General features: G+C 38.1%; 1 protein-coding gene across 2 annotated transcripts in view; it reads left to right on the top strand.

The window, feature by feature from the left end:
- SUCLG2 (succinate-CoA ligase GDP-forming subunit beta) overlaps positions 1-21,325 on the top strand; it is a 255,795-nt gene that overhangs the window by 130,275 nt on the left and 104,195 nt on the right. For both annotated transcript variants that reach the window (XM_060110702.1, XM_060110701.1), the window contains exons 5-7: positions 3,560-3,712; positions 5,260-5,349; positions 12,857-12,953. In XM_060110702.1, the coding sequence (XP_059966685.1) occupies positions 3,560-3,712; positions 5,260-5,349; positions 12,857-12,953 (340 nt within the window). The remainder of the gene's footprint in view (positions 1-3,559; positions 3,713-5,259; positions 5,350-12,856; positions 12,954-21,325) is intronic.

Below are 21,325 nucleotides of genomic sequence, written 5' to 3'. Positions count from 1 at the left end.
TCAGAATTACTGTACCCGTTACAGTTGTTTTTCAACCTACTTTAAGATTGTTACCATTTTGACCCACTGTTCTCACTGGGAGTATGTTGTATTAGGGAGGTCTCTTGGGACACCCAAGTGTGTATAGGGCACATACGTGTATACATACACACACAGAGAAAATAAAGCCGAGAGCAAAGTGACCTGCCTCAGCCATGAAATTGTAAGTGGCAGAGCTGAGGCCAGAGCCTAACTTACCATGAGGGCGTCTGTCTTGGTCCCGAAAAGGACACTGAGCTGGAGGGAGATGGGGATACTGGAGGGTCATTAGCTCCTTCCCTCTAAGAACACAGAGCCTTTCTAAATGTCGAGAAAGCCCACAAACAAGACGGGTTGTGGTTATTTCCCTTTCCCACTGCCTCGCAGGTAGATGCAAGAACTGTTTACTTCTTAAAGTGGTTTTTTGAATTTATTTTTGTTCAGCCCAGCGTGGTACTTTTTTTTTCCTTTTTAAACTGGTTATAAGCCTTTACCTGTGTAACGTCTTCAAAATTTGTCCCCAGAGGATATAATTAGTAGTTTTGTTTATAGGAATTTGTTGCTTTATATGGACACATGGGGTTTTAGATTAGAGTTTGTGATACCTTTAAAAAGCATATAAAAATACACAAAAGAAGATTCACACTATATAGATACGCATAAAATTAGTTTTGTAGATCGGCTCATGAAATACTAGAGATAAGTGCATTCTTGTGAATTGAGTCATTGCCAGGAAGCTACCAGAGTGATTTATTTTTAAGTGTTTCTTTTCGTGATTGCAAAAGTGACTAACATATGTAAAAAATTCCAGTAATATAGAAATATAAAAATTAGAAAAGTAAAATTTCCCTCTATTCTCACCCCTTAATTGCCATGCTTTGTTTCTGTCCTTTTTCTCTGTAAAATGTGTATTACCACATTTTGTAACAGTATTATTATATACAACTTGCAGGAACATGCATTTTTAATTTATGGAATCTTTGACATCAATCAGAAGTTCCCAGATTATAGAAACTTTAGATTTCTAAGTTTGTTCAAGACGCTATTTAAGCACATTACATACATTGATTCACATTGGGTTTCTTTTCCTAAGTCTGTGTTTGTGGTGTGTTCCTTGGGATAGTAATAGGGGAGGTGAGACAGTGCTGCTCATCATGTGCTCCATGAGTCAGTACCCGTACTGGTTACTGTTTCGCAAAGAGATTAAGTTCAAAAACTGAGTACACTGTTAATCCTATCTAATCGCTGTCCTGTTACACATAGTTTGTGCACTGGCTCTCATCCACAGACTACAATTTGAGTAGCATGATATACAAAAAAACAAAACAAAATGAACAAACAACAAAAAAATGAAAAACAGGTTCATTGGTCAAATAGGGTAAAGTACGTTAAAAAGCTTTCCATACCAGAAGACTCCAAGAAAAGGCTGTGTTGATGATATTGTTGGTGTCAGTCATAGATGAAGATTGTTGAAATGTATCTAACTGAACTTCTCATGGCCTGAGTGCTGATGGAGTCCATTTAGATTCTCTCTGTAACAGTCCCTAAAGTATTTTAATATCCTGGCTCATATGAAGGGCATCTTAATGTCAAAAAACTGGTCTGTATATAAAAATTTCTTGAATTATCTCTTGATAATCATCATTTTCCTGAGAATGTTTTTTTGAAGAGCGATGGGTTGTTCCTACCAAGCAGGAGCTGTTTGAGGCAGCAGCTGGTCTTTACTAATAGAAATTTGACGGAATGCAGAGCATATCTGTCAACACTTTAGAAGATTAAGAATAGGACTCTTGAATGACACTTATCCTAAAACGTTATAACGTATTGCTTGTCAGAATAACTACTGAAAGTTATTAAATCTGGCTCGCCAGACTAGCTCTGTATTAGAAAGTGACTTGAAATCGGAATGGTTCTGTGAAAATCCTAACACCGTGTGCCAAGAAATACTTCTTACAAACTCATGAGCTACCATTTATGATAGAAGAATCACTATGAAACCCCTTATAAGGTACTTTATTTTTGACCAGTCGTAAGTTCCTTAAAGGTGTGAAAAGAAGGAGTTCTGTATTCATCACGTTATAGCTTTCTAGGTCATCATATATTTATCGCATTTCATGTGACTTAAAAATGAATGCTTTTGTGGCTTCTGGGTAGCTAAAATCTAATGTTACTTAATCAGTAACATTTTTTGTGAAACGTATTACTGAACTTTTAGGAAAAGCAATGTATGTGATTTTATTATTTTCACTTCTAGTACTGATTCTTCATGGATATTCTTATTTTCTTTTAAAAAGCATCCAAGACATCTGTTACTAGTTTTGTTGGGAGTGTTGGTACAGCCTCTCTCTCCAAGGAAATTTAATAGTACTTACCAAAATTTTAAATATGAACAATATAAAACTTAGCCATTTTACCTTGACCAGAGGGATACTAAAACAATGGAGCAAAGCTATACGTACAGAAATAATCACTGAGGCAGCATTTTAGAAATATGAGTCCACATAAATTGTCTGTCATCAGGGACATGGTCAAATAAATATTGACATGTAAGTACTGTGTAGTCACAATGAAGAGAGAAGACCTTGTACAATCCAAGTTGTAGTATTAAGATTAAGAACAAAAAGGAAGAAAGAAAGGCATTCAAGCATGTATAATATGCATCTGTGTGCAGGAGATTCCATGACTAATGCTTGCAGACGCATAGGGAAGAGGTAAAAGTTAGTAGTGGTTTTTCCTGGTAGGGTTGCTTCGTGCCTCTGTTGAGGTCGTGCAGAGCAAAAGGACACCTGTCTGGCACATGTGTGGAGAAAGAAATCCTTCCATCTGATTTACCTCCTGCCCATTCGTGGTCCTGGAATATGACCACATCCTCATAGAGGAAAGGATGACTTTTTCTGATAATCACAAAGGTTCCATATGGACTTGTGATCACTCTGACTACTGGGGCCCAAGGGGTGTGTATGTGCAGCAGGGAGCTGCTTTCACTGTCTCCTCTGTATACTGTTAGTATCGTTTGCATTATTTTCAAACAAGCAAATATTATGTTTGTAATTTAAAAGAAAGTATAAATTGAAATAAAAATACAGTGATCCAAGAGACAGAAGTATTCAAACATAGGAAGCATCAGACATACCATAAAAAGAATCCTTCTTTGGCAACCAAACTTGGTTTTCCACCAGTGCAATCTGAGAAAAATCAGTGTAGTAATATATATGTACTGTTAACGTCTCAAATTAAAATAACAGCTGCTTCCCTGGAGTTTTTCTTAAGTGTCAGGGTTTCCGAAGGAAGAAGAAAAAGAAGATTAAAGTGGGAAGGTTCCTTGAGGCAAACCGAATACCTGTCACTTGAACAAGTTATCAGGATCAATTAAGGAGGTGAAAATGGACACGGTGGGCCCTGAGAGCAGCACTCTCAAATCTCACTGGGTTTAAAGACCCTGAAAATGAAGCTGTTTGATTTGTGTAACAAGTTTGTATAGATTTCCAAGTGGAAATCAGCTCGATGCTGACTTAATTTGACTTTCCCACTAATGTGGTAGGTGATGGTTGCTGAAGCCTTGGACATTTCTAGGGAAACCTACTTGGCCATTCTGATGGACCGGTCCTGCAATGGCCCTGTGCTGGTGGGCAGCCCTCAGGGGGGCGTTGACATTGAAGAGGTGGCAGCTTCGAATCCAGAACTTATTTTTAAGGTATGTTTAGATTCCTGACTATGCTCTGTTCATTGATCGTTGCTATACAACCTGTTAAAGATTTAGTGTGGAGTCTGAGCCAGGTAGACTGTTCCTGGGATTTAAGGCATGAAGATATTGAGTCCTTTTTCTTACTGGGTGTCCAGTTGAAGGTTGGGTAGATACAAAGTATGTGCTTTTCAAGGTCTTTTTCTTTGCTTTTTTCCCCTCCCTTTGTTTTTTCCTCCTTCTTGCCTTTTCTTACCCCCTCATTTCTTTCCATCCAACTTGCCCCAAGAATTAACCAGTGGAAGATGACTGTGATATTTCCATTTCCTCTTGGTTAACTCTACCCCATTTAACAGTATACATGACCCAGAAATTCTCCCCCAGGAAATCAGATGTGAACTAGAGACTGCCTTGATGTTTTTCAGTACTGGTAATGAATCCTTCTAACGCCCAGATTCTATCAGTTTGTTTCAATTCATTAAATCTTGTGTGTGGGTTTTTGTTTTATTTTTGATATTAGGATGAGTTTCTAGCCAAAGAGACCTGAGGTCAAATCCTAACTAGCCAGTACATTTCTCAGTGTCTCTAAGCCTCATTTTTTGAATGAGTAAAATGAAAATGGGGGTAATTCCCACCCCATAGAATTGTGAGGATTAAATGAGGTGATGTATATGAAGTGTTTATCAACCTAGCTCAACTATAAGAAGAAAAACCTAAGGTCTTTAGAACTATAATCCCAGCTTTTAATTCTGAGTTTTTAGTGTCAAAAAAATCACAAAAAATTTTTTTAGCAGAAACATTCATTATTCCTTTTAGAAAGTGATTTTTTTCCCTCCAAAAAGCAAGGATTTTATTTCTTGAAACTCTTCATTTATATAAGGTAGTAATACTTTGGAGATTGGTTTTAAAATATTTTTACCAATGTTACATATTTAAATTAACTACTTTGGAAGTTAAATTGAGACTTTACATTGTGGCTTACCAATAATACCTACCCATTTTTGAAATTAATATGATTTAAAACAAACCATTCCATTTGTTAAGAGAATACATGAAATAATATGTATGAACAGCACTCAGTATCTTGGAGGGAATGGCCCTTTGTAGAGCTAGGGTATTATTATTAACTATCATCATCAATAGAGTGTTTAAATCATAAGGTAATATTTAACCTGTATAAGACAAGCTCTAAACTTAACAGCAGTATTAGGCAGGAAATACTTACTTTGGAAGCCTTCCAAAAAATGTCATAAAAATTAACTGCCTAAATATTCATCACTGCCATCTGTATAGTAATTAAAAGTGAAAACTGGCCTCGGATTGTCTTGTCAGCATGCCACCCTGAAGAATTATATAGTTTTTGGAAAGGCTGTTTTATAGATGGTCTGCTAATTAAAATATACCCTATAGGCAGCTGTGATGGCCCAGCTCAGAGATCTCTGGAAAGGTGCCACACTTTAATTACTCATTTGCAAATAAATACTAAGTATTTTCTTTTGAGGTTGTAAATCTTTTCATTTGACTGTCTGAATTTTGCTCATTTGATTCATTTTTATTAGGAGCAAATTGACATTATTGAAGGGATAAAGGACAGCCAAGCTCAGCGGATGGCCGAAAATCTAGGCTTCTTTGGGCCTTTGAAAAACCAGGTACCTGAGCAATTATTGGCCGGTGTGTCTGATTTGTTTCAGAAAATGTTTGGGAACTTGCTAATTGCCTCTAATGTTTGTGATTATCAGGAAATAGGGTAATTTATTGTTTTCTTTTTTTTCCTCTCGTTGTTTATAATGAAAAAATATTTGGTGTTCCAAAGAGGATGTTTATGACATGTGTGTTTATATATATATATTGATATATCAGTATGTATGTGTGTGAGAGTGTGTCACCTGCAGACTCATGCACTTTGTTATGTATGTTGGTCTCTTTGTCTTTTTGGTAGCATTGCAGCTCCAGCGCATGAATTATAAGAGGCAATATAGTGGTTAGAAGCACAGGCTGTAGAGTCAGGCAGTCCTGAGTTTGAATCCTGTACTGCTACCCAGTACATGTGTGATTCAGACCATCTGAACGTCACTTTCATCATCTGTAAAATGGGGTGGTGATATCCTAACTGAGAGAGTTATCATGAGGATTGAGTGACCTGATGTGTGAAGGTGCATATTCAATACTCCAGAAAGGTCAGTTCTTATTGTTATTAATAATATACATTACTTAACTAATTGCTATTCTTTCATAGCTAATGGGCATTTGAGGTGAATGTTAATGGCACAGAGGTGATATTTCACTGAAAGCAGCTTAAATTATGCCAATTTAGTAATTATATCCCTTGGTTTCAAAGACAGAAAAATCACCCTCTGAGCTATTAAGGGAGAGAGTCTGTCTTGAGCATCTCAGTCCTGCACTGCCCTTGGTCCTGCCCATAGAGCCTGATTTTATGTCTACGTAGGCAAGCTTCCTTATCTCACAATTAAATCAGAAGAATTTACTGGCTATTGTTTTCCTCTTCCATAACTAAGAGGAGCCACCTTGATAACCCTTCATCCTCTGTGTGCATGCATATTTGTGTGTGTGTGTGTGTGTTGTCCTAGAGCTCTAGGATTGTTATAGTTTCCTTTAATTTAGTTGGGTAACGTTCCTCCAGTAAAACAGTCAGTTGTGCACTCTTTTTTTTTCCTGCCTTTACTTTTTCTTTTGATTAATTCTATCTCTAGAAGTTTAATGGGTAACAATAAGGCAAGTCCTAGAAGGGTGAAGCAGAATAAAACTTTAAAATATATTTGTTTCAATTAGAGAGAACAGCACTTACTTGAAGACTGGGGAAAAGGCTCCAGTGGAAAGCTAAAGGTTCAAAATGGTAGTAGGAAACAGGATCATTGGGGACTAAACCTCAGTAGGAAATAGAAAGGGCCAGGCTTCAGCGGACAGTTAGAGGAATTAATTGTCATTTCCGAGACTGGCAAAGAGACGCCAGGTTAGTGACCTGCTGAAAGAGAGATAATGGAGGATTTGTGGGTAAGGGCTGCAGTGGTTGGTTTCACTTCCTGAGTATGAGGCCACTAACTATATTAGCTGATCATTTGAGATTTATTGAATGGCTTCTTGTGTCTGGGTGGTGGTCACGGAGAGCCATTCTCCATGTAGTCACTGTGTTCTAGCCACACTGTCCTACAGTCAGTTCCAGAGTGTGCTCAGTAGCCCTGTTGACATCCTCTATACCCCTTTGCACATCTGTGTTTCTCTTGGACATTTGCAGTCACCTTTGCTGTATTCTCATCTGCACCACAGCAGGGACTTTGTGAATCTTGCTTACTACTGTGTTGCCAACAAAGTGCTTGGCAAATATATTAGATGCCCAAGAAACATCTATCATATGTGTGAGTAAGTGAAATAACACATCTAGGATGTCCACTTGGAAGAGATTCCTAGGGAGTCAGGGATGGGTAGCTGTAAGTGACAAGAGAATAAATTTGGAGTGGATAAAATCTGCTGAACACATGACTTGAAAACTCAGGAGGTAAACATAACAGAGTTCTAGAGAAGGCAATAATAGTATTATGTACACCATCAGTCCCTCCCCCCAACATAATGTAAGAGACAATTAAGTTATTTATAGCTCTTAAATGACTGAATCATGTTTTCCTAGTACCCTAAACACTAGGTTTTAAGTGAGTTATCTATGGAAGGAAGATGAACATGCAAGTTCTCAGGGGTCATTAGTAGCTATATTGTCATTATATTTTTGACTTAATATACTGAGGAAAGTAAAGAAGTGTTTTAAATCAGTTTTTTTTCTCTCCTTTTTTCATTGTTGTTTCTACGAAAGGCTTTAAATCTTCATTTGCTCAGCAAAGTTGGACCAAGGTCATCTGCTGAACCCTGGCGAACAGAGGTGATAACTAGCCATTGTTTCCTAGGGGCTCAGAGGGCAGTGGTCGGCCTTCTGACAGTGAACACAGGAGGAGGGTGTGTGAAGGAGAGAGAGAGAGATCTCAGCTGTAGTTGTGTCCAGATTTGTTCATCTGGGGCCCCCCGTTTATATTTGTACAGCAGAACGTGGAACGCATGGCGTAGCAGCGCGGGAAACTTTTGGAGCTGTAGATTTAGGGATCTCTGCTTTACAGTGCTTCCTCCAGTCATGGGGCTCAGTGCACTGTGAGCAGAGGAGCCACCTGAGAGGAGAAGACATTTATTTAAATGATCAGCCATTGGTGATCTTTTGATAAAGAAATGGTATCTTAGAGGCCCCTTGACTCAATGTGACTTTGAAAGTTACTTGATTTTCATTTAGGATGTGGTTTGAGCCTTTGGAGGTGCCTCACTCATGGATAAATGACATATAAAATGATTCTCGTATAAAATTATTAATATCTTTCCTGTGACTCATGCCTGTTGTCTCTAAAATATGATGTATTAATATTAGGTTTAACCAAAAATAAACATCACCTTGCGTAAAAACCTACCAAGTATATGTTCCTGGTGAAAATACATTTCAGCAAGAGCTGACTGAAAAGACTGAAGCCATGGGAAAACGGAATATGACTAAAATCCGCAAGTTCCTCAAGCATGTCTTATCATCTATACTATTCATTTCTAAAAACATAGGCACCATGAATTGGCAACATGCGCCTCTAAGTATTTAAGCTGATGAAAATATCCAATAAACCAATACAAGCTCATTAACCCTTCTGGGTGTGGTTTGTACCTCTGGCTACCTTTAAGAACCGTATATGAATGTTGATGATATTAATTCCTGGAGTGCAAGAGAAGTTTTTCAAGTTTTTTTTTAACCTGTTAAAACATTTTTGAAGACATTGGTAAATTTGTCAGGGCTTCATGCATATGGCCCTCAGGATATTTGATGTTAGGCATTTAATTTTTTTGATTGCTTAACAAATAACCTTAAAATAACATTAATTGTGGCAAAAAAGAAACAAAACAAATATTCTGTACAGCATGGTTACTGAGGAAGTAGGTGGCAGTGGCAAGCTGGCTAACTGCACATTTACTAGCAGGATGTTTTCTTTGACTGTGTTTAATCTGTTTTTTAAATTTGAACACAGTTAGAAAGCAGGGGAGCCAACTCAACTTGCCACAGGCCTTGCCATTTCCTATTATTACACCTGGGCAGACTGAAGACGCTTTGCCTGGAGAGGCTTTGTAGTCATTTGGTGTATAGCCTCTGGAATAAGGCACGTTCTGTCTCCAAGCCAGGCTGGATCTCCCTTGTGGATATTACAACACAGATTTTTATAACATATACCCCTTGTAGGTCTTACAGCATAGATCTAGTCATGCTTCAAAAGATGTTTATGGTCTGCCTTTACATAATAATAAACAATTGTAATAACGAATGCCCCCCAAGTTCTGTGTTAATGTATAACTACAATGGCAGTAACATGAGAAAATTCAGGCTTCATGCTAAGCTAGGTTAATATAAGCTTTAGAAGTTTTAAAGCAACCCAGGTGTTCATAGACAAATAAGTGGGCAAAAAAAAATGTAGTATATACATACAATGGAAGGTTGTTCAGCCTCGAAAAAAAGCGAGATCCTGACACGTGCTTCAGGGTAGATGAGTCTTGAGGACATTTTGCTAAGTGAAATTAGCCAATCACAAAAAGACAAATATGTATCATTCCATTTATATGCAGTATCTAGAGTAGTCAAAGACTGGTTGTTAGGGACTGGGGGAGGGGAGAATGGGAAGTTGATATTTAATGGGTATGGAGTTTCCGTTTTCAGGATTCTGAAAAAGTTCTGGAGCTTGGTTGTACAACATTGTGAGTGTACTTGACACTGATGAACTATACACTTAAAAATGGTTGAGTTTGTGAATTTTATGTTATGTGCATTAAAAAAAAGTTTTAAAGTATCTGGGATAAGATCTTATATATGTATGCACACAGAAGTTATTTCTGTTATGCAGTGTATCCTTATTATTAAATTAATGATTATTTCAACCATTATTTATTGTGTTGACTCTGCACAGAGGCTGAATAACTGTAGTGGATGCCATGGTGCCCAAGGTAGACATCATGCCTCTCTTATGCAGCTCACATTGCACGCTCATATTGATAACCTGGAAAATCCCTAAAAATACAAAAAATATTCAGCAGTGAGTCACTTATCTGCTCTACACTGTAACTCAAATAAAATCTGTTTGCCTTTATAAAAATAGAGTAAGCAGGGCCTCCCTGGTGGCGCAAGTGGTTGAGAGTCCGCCTGCCGATGCGGGGGATACGGGTTCGTGCCCCGGTCTGGGAGGATCCCATATGCCGCGGAGCGGCTGGGCCCGTGAGCCATGGCCGCTGAGCCTGCGCGTCCGGAGCCTGTGCTCCGCAATGGGGGAGGCCAAAACAGTGAGAGGCCCGCATACCACAAAAAAAAAAAAAAAAAAAAAAAAAAAAAATAGAGTAAGCATTAAATAAAGAAAATCTTTAAAAGTTTTTGAAAAAATAATGGTAGAATTGTGAGGGTGGGACCAACCTTTTTCAAGTCTGGCACAAAGCCAGAAGCCAAGAATGACATTATTATTATCAAATTTCCATGCAGCAGAAGTAACAAAAACATGGGCAAAAGATAAATGTTAAAGGGCAAAAATATTTGCAATTTCTATGAGATTAAGAGCTAAATTCCTTCATGTAAAAGCGCCTCATATAAATTAAAACGAGAAATACTAAAATCTCAACAGAAGGATCGGCAAAATTCACAGCAGAGGAAATACAGATGCTTCAATATCATAGAGAAATGCTCAGATTCATTCACAGTAAGAGTGATTCAAATTAAAACCATATATGAGGTACCCATTTTTACCTAGCATTCTGAAAGATCCAGATAGCTGATGGTTGTGAGTAGAAAAACAACCTCTATGACGCTGGTTTGTAGAAGGGGACATTAGTGAAAGCTTTTACCAAGAACAATTTAATAAAATCTTTTATTATGTAAAATGCCCACCCATTTTTGCTCCACTCCAGGGAATACATCTTACAGATGTTTAATCATATGTACGATATATATGTACAGATATAGGTAAGGCAGCATTTGAAGTAATGTCAAACTACTGGAAACGAAATGACCATTATTTAAGAGACAGGTTAAATGAATTATGATACATCCATACAGTAAAATATCATGCAGCCATTTACAAGATTGCTCTCTTTGTGTTGCTGACAAAGGCCCTCTGAAACCTATTAATAAAGAAACAAGGTATAGAACCAAGTTGGGTTTCTTAAAAAAGATGAATGCAGAGTGTGTATACTTGCATATGCATAGCTGTATCTCTCTTTTTTTTTTTTTTTTTTTTTTTGTGGTACGTGGGCCTCTCACTGTTGTGGCCTCTCCCGTTGCGGAGCACAGGCTCCGGATGTGCAGGCTCAGCAGCCATGGCTCATGGGCCCAGCCGCTCCACGGCATGTGGGATCTTCCCGGACCGGGGCACGAACCCGTGTCCTCTGTATCGGCAGGCTGACTCCCAACCACTGCACCACCAGGGAAGCCTGCATAGCTGTATCTCTTAACGAAGCATCAAGCAGTAAGTGGCCGCTGCAGGAGGACAGATGGGGGCTATGTGGCTGGGGAGTCTGGTGAAGGTTCTGAGGGAGACCCTTGTGTACCTTGGGAATTTTGTATCATGTACATGTACTATCTAGCCAGAAAAAAAATAATATTAAAAAATATTCAGTCTTACTCATTATGTTTGTTTATGTCCACTGGCTTTCAAATTAGGATTTAAGGAAGTTTACACATGTTTATACAATAAATTAAGATAATATGAATTACATACATCTCCAGGAGTTCTTTACTCAATACCAGAACAAAGAAATCACTCCTAGTATTTACCACAGTGAGACTTTATTCTAGGTAATTGGTTATGTAGGTGCTGTGAGAGCAGAGAAGTTTCAGAGTGGACAGCGAGGCAATGCAGAATTAAACAACAGCAGGAAATTGTTGCTACCTGTGTGCTCAAGGGACAGAGTGAGGCGGTGGTATCACTGGACTTTGGGATACAGAAGTTGGGACCCTGGTGGGAATTAAAGCCAGAGGAGACAGAAAGAAAGGGGTAGAAATACCCCCTCTATTTCCTTCCTCCCACCTCCTGTCTCTCACCGCTGCTTTCCATTGGCTGAACTGAAGCCAGCTGGCCCAGGAGTCTTGGAAACACAGCCTGAAAGTATCAGCTCCCTTGATACAGAGTAGAGATGGGGAAAAGCCAGAAACGAATCTGAGGGCAAATAATGCAGGATGGGAACAATGAACAGAAATGTAGCAATGGGAAAACCATGGCTGGGAAATAAGATGGAGCCAAGAATGAGACGGAACCCCAGCAGTCAGCCTTCACTGCACATTCTCACTGTGCTGCATCACAGGCTGTGTTCACTGCAGGTGCGAGCTTTCCAGAGTGCTGTCACGCCTCATTTGTGATTCTTCCCCTAGCCCCGGCTCACACAATGCCAGCCTGCTGCGACATGAGCAGTTAATAAATGTTGGTTGAAAAGAATGAATGAGCGAGTGAATTTCAAGCAGAGTGAGAAAGATGAAGTCAGGGACACAACACCAGGGAAACTGTTGGATATTCTTGCTCTTTGTGGTTTATGCCTTTGGGACAAACTTTTTAGTTTGAACTGTGCTATTTAGTAAGTTTACTGTTTGGGACTTTCATCTTCCTGTTTTGCAACCATTTCCATTAGACACTCAGTAATTGTTTTTTCACAGATTATAGGTTTGGATTAATGAATATAATAACAGTTTTATTCCAGCCTAATAAGGAAAACCTTGTCAATATAAACTCTCGAAATCATGTTTACCTTTTACTTAAATGGAGCTTGTTTGTATTAATGATTGTAGCTCATATGGTGCTATAGCTCACCTAATAGGGACATGATAATTTTCAAAAAGATTAACAACGTTTTTAGGCCATACTGAAAATATTTTGTTTTCTTGATAATGGTATTTCCTGGTGTCTGGAGGAAAGGTGAGCAATTCCTTCTAATGAATAGCAATAGAAATTAAAATAATTATGCTTTTCTGTTTTTCCCTTCAGAAAACCTAACTGAAAATAAAGACATAACTTGCTATTTTTAAGGTTTCATTAATCCAGCAAAATAAATGTGTTTTTTTTACTGCTTTTGTGTAATTTCATTTCACTTGATCACATTTAGGCTGCAGATCAAATTAAGAAGCTATATAATCTCTTCCTGAAAATCGATGCTACTCAGGTGGAAGTGAATCCCTTTGGTGAAACTCCAGAAGGACAAGGTAAAAAAAAAAGAGAGAAAAAACAAATTAATGTAATTATTTATGCAAACTATAAATTGTACAAAAAGACTGTAGCAGCAGCCTTGCATTAATTCCCTTCAGTAATTTAATTTCTGCCATAGTTTCAAATGCTCCCATGATGCAGTTAAAGATTTCAGCCCTTGAGTTTGTTTGTAGCCAAATGCCAAGCCTCCAGGAAAGTTACTTCTTGTTTTATTTAGAAACATCCATCCACCATCACCCCCTAGTTTTCATGCCCCTCACGGCTGCTACAATGGTAAAGATTTAGGTTGGATCAGGAGCCATAGCACTTGGGTGTAATGAATGCACCTGCTTTTATGGAACTGAGACTGTTTGAAGCTTTTTAGTTTACCTAAATCTGCATATAATTTCACCTTGTGTCTCCTGCTGAAGTTATGTCATCAAGGTGAAGCCTCTAGTGCCCCATTGTCAAACTCTTTCCCCTTACTTGGTTAGCAGCTTTCACTTCAGGTGGGAGAAGGAGACATTTTTGTGGAGAAGGTTTTTTCTTCCCATTGGGTACTTGTAGTGTATCAATAACTGTCTTATATCTCAGCACCTACCACCCTTGCACCGTGTCTTGCATACAACAAGTATTCAGTAAGGTCTTATTAATTTGATAGCAAAAGCTTGAAAATGTGCATGTGTTTATGGTGGGGGGGTGGAATATCAAGGGGGTAGGATAGTGATAATGTAAATGACATGAACCTTGTCTTTTTTTTTTTTGCGGTATGCGGGCCTCTCACTGCTGTGGCCTCTCCCGTTGCGGAGCACAGGCTCCGGACGCGCAGGCCCAGTGGCCATGGCTCACGGGCCCAGCCGCTCTGTGGCATGTGGGATCCTCCCGGACCAGGGCACGAACCCGTGTCCCCTGCATCGGCAGGCGGACTGTCAACCACTGCGCCACCAGGGAAGCCCGAACCTTGTCTTTTTTAGTATCTTTCAACACCAGTGTCTTGTTTGCTGCTTAGCATGTTGTGAGCAGACAGTAAATAAGGATTTGCCATTGGACTAATAAATACCCATTATGTGCAAATACAAATAAGTTCTAGACCAGCGTGGATGGTACAGTTTTTTCTCTTTAGTATATTTCAGAGATTGTATAGTCAGACTCAGAAAATTTAAAATACCATGTCCTTGGAACCCAGAGAGGCCTGGGATTGCTGTGTTCCAGCCACATATGTGGGCTAAGCCTCAGTTGTTTTTTGTTTGTTCGTTTGTTTTTGTTTGTAAATCCAAAAAAGTGGGTAAAAATGATACCTATCTTGTAGGGCAGTTGTCTAAATGAGGTGATTAGTGTAAGCATCCAATGTTAGACACAAAATAGGCTGGCCCCTGACATTCATAAAATGTATTCTTCTCAAGGAGTATAGAAGTAGTCCAGGAAAGGTATAGATTTTATATTTTTTTTGTTTTGTTTTGTTTTTTGTTTTTAACGATTTCAGATTAGGACAGGCAAAGAGCTCATGTTTAAGAAACCATTGAAATTAATAGGTTACATGGTTTACACAAGTGACCACTAGATAAAATTCTGTGGTTGGTCATTTATAAGCAAACTACCTTTATTCTTAAATATTTGAAAAATTGCATTTGGCTGTAAAATAGTCAGTATTTGATATAGAGAGGAGAAGAAAATTGTTTCTGGAACTCATACATCAGGCACTGTGATAAACATTTATGTGTCTTCTTTTTTTATTGTTTATCATAACTCTGAAGAGTTAGGAGTTATCTCCATTTTATAGAAGATTGAAGAATGAATTTGTCTTCCCATGGGCAGCTAGTTACTGGAGCTGGGATTCAAACCCTTGTCTTTTGGAGTCTGGTGTGCATGTTGATTCTGATACATCAGACTAACTTATGGTGACCTGCCTTATTTTCTATTTTTTCCATCTTAAACTGTTAATTTGCTTTCATCAGAGTGATCTAGAAGTAGTCTCCAATTTGGGAATATCAGTTAAAATTCATGCTGCATTGAGTGGCTGATAATTAAATCCAAGAGAGGAAGTTCAGTTTAAATTCTTAAAGGTCATATATTGCTTTTCAAGCTAATATGCACAAGCAACCTGGTTATTTCATATTAACCAAAAAAATGGAAATTCAGCCATCAAGTGGGATAAAAATGGCATTTTCATTTATCCCTTTGGGAAGTTGTCGGTCACAGATTGTGGTCTGGCAGCAGGGAACAGGGCTACAAGAACCTTTTCCTAGAGAGTGTTTGTAAAACCTCATAAAATCTGAAGTTTTCTTTTTAATTATTAAGAGAAAGGAAAATTATTGAGCTTTTTCGAAGGAATCGTCATAAAATACATTCCATGTATATATAGTTCATTAAAACATAAGTCTTATGTGATATTTTTAAGAGCAAAATTATCTTTAGCTATTAATTTGTTCATTGTACCATAAAAGTTCAGCTATTGAATTATAATCACAATTAAATAAGTGTGTTGGTTTATAACTCCTAATGAGCAGTAGTCAAATTAAACCCAATTAGGAAACGTTGATGAATGACCAAATGTACAAATTGATCTTCATCATTGTCACATTTCCCTAAAGCAATCCTTTATTTAGGAGCTATAATATTAGTCATTTCTATCTTAGCAATATTGACAATATTTATAATCAGAATACTTAAATTTTTTCTTTTAGATCAGTAATAGCAAAACATATAACCTTTCCCATTAAAACCTTGACTTAACAATTACTCTTTTAATTTAGAAGTTTAAGAAGCTTGGCATTACACCAATCTTTTTACTTTAAAAAGTTTTAAACTTATTCATTGCACAATTTCTTTGTAAAAGAATTTCTTCAGTCTTCTATTGCTTGATGAGGAACATTTTAAAAAATTCCAGATGAATGGTCATATATATGCATAATAGATAACACGGTAGAAAGAATAGCATTGGCCTTGATAACATCTATGCTGCTAGGTCACCAGTGGGGAATTTTTGGTACACCCCAAGAATGATTTTTTCCAATGTGATTTATAGTCTGATTCAAACAACGTAAGTTGGCACTACTGACTGTGATGTAGTTTAGTGACTACTAGTTAGGATTATAATGGTTGTTAGTGACACAAACCTACATCAGCCTAGTTTTTGTTAAAAAGCCCCCTGGGGAGGTGGGTACTTATTTTACTTGTGTTACAGAGAAGTTTAAGGAGTAGACTGGCTTACGGTATGAAGGTAATCAGGGATTCTCTGGTTGCCCAGTGCTGCTTGTCTCTAGCTCAGCGTCTCTGTCAGCCAGCGCCTCTGGAGCTGTCAGCCAAGATGGCTCTCAGTTTTCGTCATTCTCCTCCAGCAACAGTAACAGCCCTTTCAGATGATGCTGATTGGCCCTGCTTGGGTCACATGTGCACACCTAGACCATTCACTGAGCTGGAATCACATGGTGAGAAAAAGGCAGTTTCGCAAAGGAAAAAGAGACATTGAGTTAAAACATGTCTATGAGAATGACAACTTTTATTGAAATGAAAGCAAACAAATAGAAATGAACTATTTTCCTTGCTTGGCCAATTGCATTGCCAGATTTAATTCATTAAACCTGTAGCCAAGTAAAAAGCAAGGCTTTTAAAAATTTTTAATTATTTACCTATCTTCATTTACTTATTTTGTAAGCCACTGTGAGATTTTATGTCTTATTTCTTTTCATCCCACTGTCAGCCAGATCTGCCTGCACACAGGCTCGTTTCTTTGGTATCTTTAAAACAATGTTTCTCATTGGGGAGGGTGGGCATTTTGTTCCCCAGGGGCTGTTTGGCAATGTCTCAACACAATTTTTTACTAAAATATAATTGACATACAGCATTATACTGGTTTCAAGTATACAGTGCAGTGATTTGATTTATATCTATGTCTATCTAGTGAAATGATCACCACAGTGAATCTAGTTAACATCCTTTTTTGCTTGTCACAACTTGGGGTGCAGGATGCTACTTGCTTCTAGTGGGTAGATGCCAGGGATGCCACTAAATATTATACAATGCACAGTGCTGTCCCTGTCATAAGAAAATGATCTCGCTCAATGTTTCAGTAGTCCTGAGGTTAAGAATTCCTGCTCTAAGGCATCTTCATCAGTTGGAGCCCAAATCCATTCACTGAGCTAAAGGAGTTAAACCCAATTTAAAACTACCTGGCCAAGATTCCAAGAGAATTAAGGCTGGGTGATCCAAAGTTAAGTGGCACATCAAATTCCTTTCTTTCTTCAGATTAATTTCCCTAAATAACCACCCTGTTGCTCTGTGTTAGCAAGTGCCCATGTTGTTGGTGGGTGTTTCTCTGTGTTTCTCTCTTTATACACAAGACTATTTTCAAGAACATTCTCAGTTCTCTACCTTCCTCCGAAGCTCCCTCCTGCCCAGTGTCTATTTTTCTCTTTTCACAGCAACTAAAGAAAAGTTCTCAAGAATATACAACTCTTTGAATATTAACATTTAATGGAAAGTGGACTAATTTGGAAGTATCAGCATTTTAAAGCCATCTTGGCAAAGCGCATTTCAGTATCACGTTATGGTTATTTATCACAAATCGAATTCAGTACATTGCTTGAAGACAGATTATTTTCCAAAATAATTATGACAAGTCTTATTTCCTGCTGTTTTTTTGTTTCTTTTATGTGTGAGTCTCCCCTCTGAAATGCATTTTTCTTTTGTTTAATTCTATAGCACATTCTTCTGTTAAAACTCTAGAGTCGGAGGCCGCTAACTGCCAGTCACGTTCTCAGTTCTTCATCGAGGTTGTTGAATTAGCAGCTCACAGGATCTCACACCATTAAACAAAACAACAAAAACACCCTATGAATATAAGTATTGCAGCTTTCTTTGATATTTGTTCAGAAGGAAAATTCATTTGTATAATCTATCAAGCATATAACAATATGCTTTTGATGGTGAAAATTGTTTTATAAATATTAATAGGTGTGGTTTTTTCACCCACTTTGTACACAGAATGGCCTTTGTTTGAGTTGAATTTTCTATAGAATTGAGGTTTCATTAATGTGACATTGAAAAGTTTAATATCTGAACCAAGCTCAGCACCTCCAAAAATACATTTTCCATAGTTTATTGTCTTACTAAATGAAAAAGCCAAGGTCTGAGCAAGGAAGTTTACTGTGCTATTGTTGACATAGCCAATCCATTTTTTTTAAAACATCTTTATTGGAGTATAATTGCTTTACAATGGTGTGTTAGTTCCTGCTTTATAACAAAGTGAATCAGTTATACGTATACATATATCCCCATATTCCCTCCCTCTTGCGTCTCCCTCCCACCCTCCCTATCCCACCCCTCTAGGTGGTCACAAAGCACCGAGGTGATCTCCCTGTGCTATGCAGCTAGCCATCCATTTCACATGTGGTAGTGTATATATGTCAGTGCTGCTCTCTCACTTTGTTCCAGCTTACCCTTCCCCCTTCCTGTGTCCTCAAGTCCATTCTCTATGTCTGTGTCTGTATTCCTGTCCTGCCCCTAGGATCATCAAAACCATTTTTTTTAATTCCATATATATGTATTAGCATACAGTGTTTGTTTTTCTCTTTCTGACTGACTTCACTCTGTATGACAAACTCTAGGTCCATCCACCTCACTACAAATAACTCAATTTCGTTTCTTTTTATGGCCAAATAATATTCCATTGTATATATGTGTCACATCTTCTTTACCCATTCATCTGTCGGTGGACGCTTAGGTTGCTTCCATGTCCTGGCTATTGTAAATAGTGCTGCAGTGAACATTGTGGTATGTGACTCTTTTTGAATTAGACAATCCATTTTTAACCCACCAGTTATGAAAGTGTACTTGGAGGGGTCTTGCAGGGGGAAATTAGCATATAAGAGTCAATCAGTATTCAGGAATTGATCTACTCCTTCTGTGCAAGCTGAAAGTTTTGGTTTATTTCGTTTGTTATACTTTTTTGTTTTCACACTAGTATGATGAACTTTCCTAAGTTTCTCCTTCACTCATATAAATATGATACCTGTGACTAGTTTTTCAGTTGTTAAAGTAGGATACAAATGGGATGAGAACTGTGGCTTAGCTGGGATTGGCAACCATTTTCTGTAAAGGGCCAGATAGTAAATATTTTGGGGTTTGGGGGCCATTTAAGTCTCTATTGCAGCCACTCATCTCTGCTGTTGTTTTGGGACAGCAACCATAGAGGTGTGTAAATGAATGGTTGTGACTGAATTCCAGTAAAACCGCATTTACAAAAGCAGGCAGTGAGCTGGCCTAAGGGCTGTACTCTGCCAATGCCTGACTTAGAGTCTCACTTGGGGCTGTTTTAGACACATCTATAGCCTCCCTGGCCTTATGCAATGGTGTGGTGTGATTCAAGGATCACCAAAGTCATCTCTTTCATCATCATCCTTTAGGCAAAATCTCCTTCTCTGTCAGTTCCAAAGCCTGAAATGCCAACCATTAAAATCCTTCCTGTGGGAAAATTCTGATGTATTCAGAAGATCGTATTTTTATTGAAAACCATAGGTAACCTGTACATGTGTAAACTCCAGTAGGCATTAGTTTAGATGTACTCTAAACAGATTCTAGGATTATAAGGGAATGGGACAAAGTACAGGTCATTTTTAGTAATAGGAAGGGAAGAGAATCCTGTAGCCTGGGCCATAAGGACCTATGATATTTCTGAAGCCCTAAGAAAGCACTGTGCATGTAGAGGATGGCATTGGTAATAATAAAAATAACCAGTGAGTGGCAGCTGTCAGTGAGGCTCAGTGCTTTGCATGCATCCTCCCCTTCCTTCAATACAGTGCAGTAGAAAATACTCTGGTCCCCATTTGACCGACAAGGCCACTGGGCTTAAGAGAGACGATGGACCCCTGGTTAGGAAGTGTGAGAGTTATAATTCATACCCAGGTGTTTTTGATGCCAGGGTCTGCATTAAATGGTCAAGTTCAAGGGAAAACTTTCAGATGATGTAACATTATGAACTGAGATTGTAAGGCAGGAAAGCACTTTGTATGTTTGGGACCATTTTAAAGATATTGAGCAGGTTTAACAAATACGTGTCTAACAAAATCCATGTACCTCCTTAAAATGCTTTATCCCCCCTCCAGCACCACCCTCCCCAAAAAAGATTTAGGCATTAATGGTGGCAATTTAGTTTTGGATATTTTTCATTACTCCTTAAAGTTGCCTTACTTACTTCCTATTTATGTAGTGTTTTTAATTTCTAAAAGCACTTGGACATACATACATTGACCTAATTATGTTGTTTAATTTTCTCTACAGAGGGAGAACAGTTGGCAAGGGACCATAGTAGATACACCTTTTTTCCTACCTATAGATAACCCTGTCATCCCACAGTCACTATCTTTAGGTCCTAGGTTAACTCTAAAGTTCTCTCAAGGTGATCCCCAAATAGTGAACTCATTTCTGTACTTGGCATACAAATCATATCACGAGAAAAAGAGTCTTTTGAAAATCTGACTTTGCAGGCATTTAGCTGGGACTACCTTCTGCGCTTTGCGTACATATCCATTAATTACGCTCTCTCTCAAGTAGCTTGTAACTGTAGTCTTTGTAAGGGGCAAAGATCAGCCTGGACCTATTTTGATTTACTGGTTTATTAATCTTGACCAAGAATTTTTTTATTTGAAACTCTTCACTTAGGAAGTCAATTTGATAGCATTTGCCCATTCATTCTGAACATGTTGGTTACAAGTAATCTTGCCAATGAGTAATGGAGGAGCTAAAATTACTAATAAATTAATTAATATATATTTGTAAACCGAATGGAAAGCCAACAATGATGTTGCTTTCCTGTCGATTTTTATACCAGTCATTAATTACTGAGAAAGTGCTACTGTAGCAAGCAGAGAACATTGGCCAATTCCTTTGGTAATGTAGGATTCCATCTTTAAGATTTCAGTATTCTGGAAAGTAATTACTCATATTTGCTCTGTATATTCACAGTGTGTGGGTAAAGGGGTTGGACATTTTGTGGCAACACAGAGGACACAGGCAGACATTAAATTCCATTTAAGATTCTCCCTTGTCATTCAGTGCTACTTTAAGTGATTTGTGGTTTGGACTTTTACTTATGCTGAGAATTCTTAGATGTTAATATGACAATTCTGTACAGATTTGTACCAAAGTGCTCAATTACTGTGGTAGAGAGACCCTTGGAAAAAACCTCTACCTGGGGTCTTTAACTCCAGGATGCTACAATATAATGATATTTTCTTTTCATAGGAAGCAAGTGGGACTAACAGACCATGGTCATTACTTTAGAGTGAAATATATGTAGGTGGTTCTTTCCCTGTCAAGAGTTAGGTGCCTATCAGCAATGCTGGAGGAGAACGGGTAATATCTAAATTCATGGTCAGAGATCCCTGCCTGT

Source organism: Mesoplodon densirostris, chromosome 10, assembly GCF_025265405.1.
Source record: "Mesoplodon densirostris isolate mMesDen1 chromosome 10, mMesDen1 primary haplotype, whole genome shotgun sequence".
In the NCBI taxonomy this organism is placed as follows: Eukaryota; Metazoa; Chordata; class Mammalia; order Artiodactyla; family Ziphiidae; genus Mesoplodon; species Mesoplodon densirostris.
This window is presented reverse-complemented; position numbering and strand designations above follow the sequence as displayed.